Raw genomic sequence first — 10,447 nt, 5'->3', positions numbered from 1 at the left:
AGTTACCGCGCGAACGTAAGGAAAAGGTTTTTTCATAAATTCACCATTAATCGAAATATTGTGCTAGAGACGTCCAATTTGTTGCAAAATGAAGGCAAATGATTGAATATTACTATTAAATAAGATTTTTAGCTTACAATTGCGTTTCTCGACCATTTCGGTAGAGTCAAAGTTGACCGAAGGTTGAAATTTTTGCACTTATCGTTATTTATATGAAAATATTTCATAACTGATAAAAGCTACAATAATGTGTATTTTTTTGTTGTATTGCACATGAAATTGCGCACATTTTCATTTATAATACCTCTTGTAAAGGATAATTTAATATGGTGCAAAAATTATGTCAGTGACGAAATAATTTCTGAGATGTCACTGATACTTTTTAGTGCGATAAGAAAGATATTCGTGCTTGCGCGCCTGCGTAGCGATTGTAAACAAAACAACGCCTTGATCCGTGAACTCCCAGCATCCCCCAAGGCGTGTGATTCAAAAGTTTTCGGCTGGTAGGCCTATAAGAATTATTCCGCAAATTTTTAAAAAAACTTCTTTGAGTCGACGTATGATATGTCCATTCGGCATACGGGAGACATTTTGACTCGACGTTTAATACGTCCATTCGGCGTAAGAGGGTTAATTGTCCAACTATTTTATTATTTATGATCCTAATGATCTCACATTGATTTAATAGCAATACATATATCATAAATAATAATAAATCTTAGTGAAAAAATAACTAAAATGAGAAACATGAAATAAAAGGGAAAAAATGCCTTTCTGGCAATAGTGATGAGTGGTTATGCTTGACCTCACAGTTCTGAAATCCAAAAATTCCAAAACCAAGACTAATTTGGCCCTATGTATATCTTTGGTCCCTTGTGGGTTCAGTTGTGTCGTATAAAGTTAGTGTTGGATAAGGCTGATAAATATAATCAAGGGCAACCTGTAATGGCAATCTCATTTTGAATAATGGAAAATTAGTAATTAGTAAATTGAGACTTTGTTAATTTAACAGACAGAGCAGTAATTTTTCATTAAGAAATAATATAAAAAGAACCGATTTATTATGGTTTTCATTCGAATGACTTCAGTGTCCCTCCTTGGAAGGGGACTTGCCTTACAGTTATTGCCTATGAATTAAAAACCAAGTCAAATTTGCTATGATTAACATTTGTCACAGGTAGTTTAGTGGAAGTGGAGATTTCATGACATACTAGTACATACTTTGATGACTGGATTTTTGACTTATTATTTTATTCTCTTTCAGTTTGAAATGTTCTTCAGTGATGATGATGATGATGATGATGATGATTATGATGATGATGATTATATGGTTTTGATGAATCCAGATCCTCCACCCTGTCAGGGAACAAAAGATGGCAATTCTCTGTGTGAAAACCCAGACAAGGTAACCTTGATCACATGATATAATGAATTTTGGTTTGTAGAGTAGTAGACTTACCTGTAATTCTAATCGCCATCCATCTTCTGAAAGAGAGGAAGTGATTTTGCTTTTGTGATGGCCACTCATTTTACTTATTTTTGTCCCATGAAGTTTTGTCCTCATGTTGGACTAATATTGAAATGGAAGTAGTGAAAGTTTGAGATTCTGAATTTAATATCCCAAGAAGGAAAACAATTACACTGGAGAAAGTCCCTCTATAGTAACTCATATACATTCATGTTTGAAGAGCTTCATGGAGAGAGAAAAAAGATAGTCATAATAGAGCAACTATTTGCTATCTTTAAACTCTATTCTTTGAGGAACTTGAAAAAGGGAAAGTTGCCAGTATAGAAGAATTTCAATAAAAAATATATTTAAAAAAAAAAAATGGTGATTATTAGTTTTATTGTTTTTCAACAATTTATGTAATGACAATAATGCCAAAGATGAAATTACAAAATCCAGAAAAAATATAAATGAGACTAGCATAAAGTAAAATAATAAAAGGAGCGGAGTGTGTGTGGAGCGCTATAGATTTGAAGTATAGTAGAGGCCCGGCTCACGACTGTATTACAACTCTACTAAATCCGATTTCGCCATTTACAAATTCCTTTAAACTTTATCTGTATTCGGCCAAAAAACCATATTCCGACCCCCAGACCATATGATGTTTGTAAACAAAACTGTTTCCGCCAGCGTCATCCAGTGTTACCAAATGTAGCATAATTTAATGTTTTTTAGCATAATTTGACCTAAGAATTAGAGCTTAGCATAAATTCTATTATACTTAATGTTCTAGTACAATTTTAGAATGTATTTTCACCAAAATTTTAAATAAAATGCAGAAAATTCCTCAATTTCATACACAGCTATAGTGAGTATATATATTCATAGTGAAATTGCCTCAAAAGCAGCACTTAACAAATGAGATGATTGCTAAGTTTGAACACAACTAAGGAATGTTAAATTTTGTGAATATAAATACCCACAGTGGCATGACAAACGGTCAGTAAAGTGTGAATAATGTTTTTTCTTCATGAGTAAAGTCATATTTTTTTCTTTTTTTTTAGTTTTATTTTTTTCAGTAGTTATCACAATTTTAATTATGTCTGAAGTTTTCACACAATTTTCAAGTATTTATTAATTGTGTATGTGATTTGTTAAAGAAAAATGGTGTTTCAGTGGTATGATAATGACCAGTAATAAGTATGTATGTTTTTCTTGTAGAAGCTGTTTTTTTTGTTTTCCCCTTTTTTTTCAGTTTTAATTTTTCACTAGATATGAAGATTGTTATATTTGAAGTAATTTTCACACATTTTTCATGTATTTATTAATTGTGTATGTAGGCTACGACATTAATCCTGTTAATGTTGTCCAGGGCTGGTGCTAGGAACTGAGTGCCCAATTCAAGCTTCCTCTCTCCCTCAAAACTCCTACACTTCTTTACGTCTTTTTAAATGCAAAGTACGAGATACAGTGCACAAAGAACGCTAAGAATGCGCTTTGAAGGATTTAGAGCAAAACAAACCGTAGCGGAGGTTGTTCATTGCTGCCAGTTGTATCATGAGACAAAAAACACTACTGCCGACTATCTATGTTCAAACAATTGGATATTGTTAATCTCTGAAATAATGGAAATGTGTTTACATGGCATCTCACGTTTTCCTTCTTCAAAATGTTTCCACCATTCCCAACTCCAAAATAAACCTTAAGTTTCGTCTATCATCTCTATATGAAAGTGATGAGCGAAAAAAATATTTTGTCAAGCACCTTTGCTTGCTTTTTTAGTCGTAGACCTAGTCTAAAAACAATGCTCACACATGAGGCATGCGTTTCAGTAGCAAATGCAGTACGTATCTAAGTATGTATTAGGTTTGGAGTGAAGGCAATGTTACATACGTAGGTTACATGTACGGTTCGGTAGCGAATGCAATCTTTAAGCTTTGTTAAGCTAGCTGGTAAAGAAGAGGGTAGCCATAGCTTAAATCAGAGAAGCCACTATGGTATATATGTGTGTAGTAATTAAGAAATTAAGATTATTCTTTTATGTCTACTGTAATACAGGTAGTGCTCGAGTTACGATAATCCGTTTTACGATAATCCGATGTTACGATGGGGTTAGCAATTTAAAAAAAAAAAAAAAAAAAAAAAAAAAAAAAAAAAAAAAAAAAAAGTTGAAAATGCATATTTTTAAATTTTGCGCACAGCGAGCGCTGGCAGCACGCGTACTACGCTGTACGATATGTTGGCCCGAGAGCGAGAGGCTGGCGTAGGTACAGCGGCAATGAGTGCGACACTTTCACTGCTCGTTTTGAACCAAGTAACATTAGGTCTGTGTTCGTTTGTGATTTTTGATGTGTTTTTTTAAGTACCGAAAATTAAAACAAAAAACTATGTCTGCCAAACAACCAAATAGGTGTCCTGCTGGTAGTGCAAAATGAAGAGGCAATCCATCACTTTGGAGCAGAAACTGAAAAAAAAAAACCCAGCGTGAAGCGGGAAAGGCAGTCATGGTTATCGCACGTGACGAACGTTTATCGCAATCGACGGTATCCACCATCCTCAAGGACAAGAAACACGTAATGGATGCTGTAAAGGCATCTGCTTCAGTTCATTCAACGGTTATATCAAAGAAGAGGATAGGGCCTTTGGAAGAAATGGAGCAGTTACTGGTCACGTGGATGGAGGATCAAATACAAAAGCGTATGCCGCTCACCCTCTCTTAACCATTCAGACAAAGGCGCGCATGCTTTTTGAAGAACTGAAGAAGAATTATGATGATAACCAACAACAAAAAGTTTTTGTGCAGCAAGTGCTGGATGGTTTCGTCGTTTCAAGAACCGCCATAATTTCACAGTGTGAAAATTAGCGGTGAAGCAGCAAGCGCTGATGCCGACGGAGCCGCTAAATTTTAAGGATGTTTTACACGAGATCGTCGTTAATGAGGCTACTTGCCAGAGCAAATCTTTAATGTTGACGAAACCGGACTTTATTGGAAACGTATGCCACAACGGTCCTACATCCACAAAGAAGCAACGGTGATGCCCGGGTTTAAGGCATACAAGGATCGATTGACTCTTCTGCTTGGGGGAAATGTGGCTGGGTATAAACTTAAGCCCTTTATGATTTATCACTCAGAAAATCCAAGGGCTTTAAAAACTCGACAAGCAGACACTTCCTGTGCATTACCGTCATAATAAAAAAAGCTTGGATGACTGCAATATTGTTCGAGGACTGGTTCGTTCATTGCTTCATTCCGGAAGTGAAAGATCATTGTAGGAAAAATAACATCCCCTTCTAAATTCTTCTGATTCTCGACAATGCTCCTGGCCACCCTCAGCACATCGGAGATATTAACGAGAATGTAAAAGTTGTGTTTCTGCCACCAAACACAACTTCTCTCATACAACCCATGGATCAGGGTGCTGTGGCTACGTTCAAGGCGTATTATCTTCGGAACACGTTTGCGCAGGCTGTTCAGGCTACGGATAACGAGGAGAAAGATCTCAGAACTTTCTGGAAAGAATTTTAGTGTTCTTAACTCCATTATGAACATTGGAAGGGCGTGGAAGGAGGTAAAGAAAGAGTGTATGAATGGGGTCTGGAAAAATCTGCTGAAAGTGTATGTGAAACTCGTTTAAAGGTTTCGATCAGAATGAAGAAGAAGTGGAAATCAATAAAAAGATCTTGATACTTGGGAAAAGTTTAGATTTAGAAATTGACGAGGAAGATATCCAAGAACTTATAGATGTGCAAGATGTAGAGCTAACGGCAGAGGATTTAATTGCACTTGCAGAAGAGAAAAAAAAAGCAGAAGAGAGGAAGAAATAAAAAGCCGGAGCGAACGTTTACGACTAAAAAACTGGCAGAGGCGTTTGCTTTATTTGATCAAGGACTGAAACTTTTAAGTGAAATGGATGGGGACGAGGAACGGTTTGCCAAAGTTCAGAGGGCTCATCAAGACAGTGTTGCATGTTACCGATTAATTTATGAAGAACGAAAAAAACGCACTGTGCAACCTACAATGGATTTTTTCTTCAAGAGAACGACTCCAGTGCATTCCGCTTCCCCCAGCCCTACCCCCTCACTTGAGACTCGATCCTGTACGTCTCGGAACAGTTGTTTCCTCGAGACACCTGAACTAACAGAAGAAGAAATTCTATCTGAGGAAGAGCGAATTGATGATCCTGCTGCTTTATCATCATCCTCCTCTTCCGATCTTTAGTTATAGTAGCCATGAACAGCCTGACACCGATCACGTATGCCGACAACGGACCGAATCTTGGTGAGTACCCTTTACGCTACAGTCTGATCCTTGTTCTTATTATTAAGTTTCTTTTTATACTTAATTATCATAAGTCAATCTGCATTGAAACACCCGAACTAGCTGATATTAATAATTACTATACCTTATATGTATAGGTATACTGTGTAGTGTAGGCTAATCTTCCATATATGTGTATATAGCCTAGCCTATATGGTACTGATTAACTTAGTGTAGGCTAGGCTATATCCGAGATACGATTTTCTCAACTTACGATGGGTTTTTCGGAACCTAACCCCATCGTAAGTAGGAGAATACCTGTACATCAATGTTTACATGTGAGATTTGGTAGTGAAACCATTGTTGCATACGTAACGTGCGGGTCAGTAGCAACGCAATCTAAGCTTTTTAAGCTTGCCGGTAAAGAAGAGGTTAGCCTTAGCTTAACTCGGAAGCCTCTATGGTATACATAGTAATTATAGAAATTAAGTAGATTCTTTTATGTCTACCATAAAAATACATCTGTTTACGTGTGAGATTTGGTAGTGAAACCACTTGTTATATACGTAACTTGTGCGGGTCGGTAGCGAACGCAATCTTTAAGCTTTGTTAACCCTCTTACGCCGAAGCCCTAAAAATCAAAACACCTCTTGTATACCGGCGCCGGTTTGGAGTGAGCGCGGAAGCGGAAAAAATAATTTTTTCAAAAAATCAAAGCGCGCTTAGTTTTAAAGATTAAGAGTTCATTTTTGGCTCATTATTTTGTCATTGCCTGAAGTTTAGTATGCAACAATCAGAAATGAAAAATAATATCATTATCATATGTAAATAATGCGAGATATGGTAGCGAAAAAAAAAAAATTCATAGATAATTGTATTCAAATCACGCTGTGCAAAAAACGGTCAAAGCTAACGAGTTACTTTTTTTTCGTTGTATTGTACACTAAATTGCAATCATTTTGATATATAATACATAGTAAAACAATAAACGCAACACCGGAAAAATATTATCACAAAATTATGTACGAATTCGTAATGCGCGTACATAAAAAAATGTTATTTTCAAAAATTCACCGTAATTCTAAATATTGTTCTAGAGACTTCCAATTTGTTTCAAAATGAAGACAAATGATTTAATATTACGATACTGTAAGAGTTTTAGATTAGAATTGCAGATTTTGACCATTACGGACGAGTTAAATTTGACCGAATGTCGAAATTTTTATATATATTTTTTTTTATATGCACATATTTCGTAGATGGAAAACGCTACAACCTTCACTTATATCTTATTGTATTCTTCATGAATTTGCACACATTTTGATATATGAAACTCTATAAAACGGCTAATATGAAAGGTGCAAATATTAGGAGAATGCGATGTACGTATTTCGGAGACTTGCGGCCGCAAATCAGCGCGCGGAGTGAAGGTAAATATATTTTTCAAAAATTCACCATAAATCACAATATTGTTCTAGAGACTTCAAATTTGTTTCAAAATGAAGAGAAAATGACAGAATTTTAATAGTCCGTAAGAGTTTAGCTTACAATTGCGTTTTTCAACTATTTCGGTAGTCAAATTTGACTGAACATGATTTTTTTTCTATTTATCGTGATTTATATGCAAATATTTCGAAAAAAGAGAAAAGCTACAACCTTCAATCATTTTTAGTTGTATTCTACATGAAATTGCGCACATTTTCATATATAAAACTTTATGTAACAGCTAATTTTAAATGGTGCAAACATTTAGACAATCGCACAAAAAAAATTTGATTTTTTCGGAAGAGTTACCGCGCGAACGTAAGGAAAATGCTTTTTTTTTTTTTTTTTTTCATAAATTCGCCATAAATCAAAATATTGTGCTAGAGACTTCCAAGTCGTTGCAAAATGAAGGTAAATGATTGAATATTACTAGAATATAAGAGTTTTAGCTTACAATTGCTTTTTTCGACCATTTCTGTAGAGTCATAGTTGACCGAAAGTTGAAATTTTTGCACTTTACGTTATTTATATGAAAATATTTTGAAACTGATAAAAGCTACAACCATGGGTTGTTTTTTTGTTGTATTGTGCATGAAATTGCACACATTTCCATATATAAAACTTTATGTAACGGCAAATTTAAAAGGGTGCAAACATTAGGACAATCGCACGAAAAATTTTATCGGAAGTGTTATCGCACGAACGGAAGAAAATTTTTTTTCATAAATTCACCATAAATCGAAATATTGTGCTAGAGACGTCCAATTTGTTGCAAAATGAAGGCAAATGATTGAATAATACTATAATATAAGAATTTTAGCTTACAATTGCGTTTCCCGACCATTTCGGTAGAGTCAAAGTTGACCGAAGGTTGAAATTTTTGCACTTATCGTTATTTATATGAAAATATTTCAAAACTGAAAAAAGGTACATTCATGAGTATTTTTTTGTTGTATTTTACATGAAATTGCGCACATTTTCATATATAATACTTCATGTAAAGGATAATTGAAAATGGTACAAAAATTATGTTAGTGACAAAATAATTTTTGAGATGTCACTGATACTTTTTAGTGCGATAAGAAAGAAATTCGCGCTTGCGCGCCTGCGTAGCAATTGTAAACAAAACAACGCCTTGATCCGTGAACTCCCAGCATCCCCCAAGGCGCGTTATTCAAAAGTTTTCGGCTGGTAGGCCTATAAGTATTTTTCTGCGAATTTTTAAAAAAACTTTTGAGCCGACGTATGATACGTCCAATCGGCATACGGGAGACATTTTGACTCTATGTTTAGTACGTCCAATCGGCGTAAGAGGGTTAAGCTTGCTGGTAAAGGGGAGGTTAGCCTTAGCTTAAATCAGAGAAGCCGCTATGGTATACGTAGTAGTTATAGAAATTAAAACTATTCTTTCATGTCTACTGTAAAAATGTCGATGTTTACGTAAGAGATTTGGTAGTGACACCAGTTTACATATGTAACATATGCACGGTAACTAACGCAATCTGTATGCTTGGTTTGTAAGCGTCCTTGTAAAGAAGAGGTAAGCCTGATATTAAACTCAGAAATGCTGGTACATGATGGTGTAGTAATTATAGAAATTAAGATAAACAGTAGGGCCTCGATAATCGCGAAGGGTAGGGCCCAGAAACCCCCCGTGTAAGTAAATACCCGTGTTATCCTGGTAACCCCCCTAAAAATTGCTTTAAACTTCCTACTTTGATAATTAACCCACCTAAGACCACTATTTCAATGTTTATAACTGCCTATTTTAGTTCCAGCTCCAAATATGTCTTCAACTATCACCTTAAACTAAATTCAAGACATTTTCAAAAGTTATTACAGGTAGTGCTCGAGTTACGATATTCGTTTTACTATATCCGATGTTACGATGGGGTTAGCAATTAATACTAAAAAAAAAAAAAAAAAAAAAAAAAAAAGTTGAAAAATGCGTATTTTTAAATTTCGCGCACAGCGAGCGCTGGCAGCAGCGTACTACGCTGTACGATATGTTGGCCCGAGAGCGAGAGGCTGGCGTAGGTACAGCGGCAATGAGTTCGACCTCACTTGCGCTCGTTTGAACCAAGAAACATTAGGTCGGTGTTCGTTTGTGATTTGAGAGTTTTTTTAAGTACCGAAAATTAAAACAAAAAAACTATGTCTGCCAACAACCAAATAGGTGTCCTGCTGGTAGTGCAAAAAAGAAGACGCAATCCATCACTTTGGAGCAGAAAAACTGAAAATAATAAACCAGCGTGAAGCGGGAAAGGCAGTCGTGTTATCGCACATGACGAACGTTTATCGCAATCGACGGTATCCACCATCCTCAAGGACAAGAAACACGTAATGGATGCTGTAAAGGCATCTGCTTCAGTTCATTCAACGGTTATATCAAAGAAGAGGATAGGGCCTTTGGAAGAAATGGAGCAATTACTGGTCACGTGGATGGAGGATCAAATACAAAAGCGTATGCCGCTCACCCTCTTAACCATTCAGACAAAGGCGCGCATGCTTTTTGAAGAGCTGAAGAAGAATTATGATGATAACCACAACAAAACGTTTTGCAGCAAGTGCTGGATGGTTTCGTCGTTTCAAGAACCGCCATAATTTTCACAGTGTGAAAATTAGCGGTGAAGCAGCAAGCGCTGATGCCGACGGAGCCGCTAAATTTAAGGATGTTTTAAACGAGATCGTCGTTAATGAAGGCTACTTGCCAGAGCAAATCTTTAATGTTGACGAAACCGGACTTTATTGGAAACGTATGCCACAACGGTCCTACATCCACAAAGAAGCAACGGTGATGCCCGGGTTTTAAGGCATACAAGGATCGATTGACTCTTCTGCTTGGGGGAAATGTGGCTGGGTATAAACTTAAGCCCTTTATGATTTATCACTCAGAAAATCCAAGGGCTTTAAAAAACATCGACAAGCAGACACTTCCTGTGCATTACCGTCATAATAAAAAAGCTTGGATGACTGCAATATTGTTCGAGGACTGGTTCGTTCATTGCTTCATTCCGGAAGTGAAAGATTATTGTAGAAAAAATAACATCCCCTTCTAAATTCTTCTGATTCTCGACAATGCTCCTGGCCACCCTCAGCACATCGGAGATAGTATTAACGAGAATGTAAAAGTTGTGTTTCTGCCACACCAAACACAACTTCTCTCATACAACCCATGGATTCAGGGTGCTGCTACGTTCAAGGCGTATTATCTTCGGAACACGTTTGTGCAGGCTGTTCAGGGCTATGGATAACGA

The 10,447-nt window shown here is 36.2% G+C and overlaps 1 protein-coding gene across 1 annotated transcript in view; it reads left to right on the top strand.

The window, feature by feature from the left end:
- The first annotated feature begins 855 nt into the window (after nt 1-855).
- The window catches only part of LOC135203430 (muscle M-line assembly protein unc-89-like), a 47,742-nt gene continuing 38,150 nt past the window's right edge, over nt 856-10,447 (top strand). Inside the window, exons 1-2 of the mRNA XM_064233157.1 lie at nt 856-942; nt 1,265-1,405. Coding sequence (XP_064089227.1) covers nt 856-942; nt 1,265-1,405 — 228 coding nt within the window. The remainder of the gene's footprint in view (nt 943-1,264; nt 1,406-10,447) is intronic.

Source organism: Macrobrachium nipponense, chromosome 36 (genome assembly GCF_015104395.2).
Source record: "Macrobrachium nipponense isolate FS-2020 chromosome 36, ASM1510439v2, whole genome shotgun sequence".
In the NCBI taxonomy this organism is placed as follows: domain Eukaryota; kingdom Metazoa; phylum Arthropoda; class Malacostraca; order Decapoda; family Palaemonidae; genus Macrobrachium; species Macrobrachium nipponense.
This window is presented reverse-complemented; position numbering and strand designations above follow the sequence as displayed.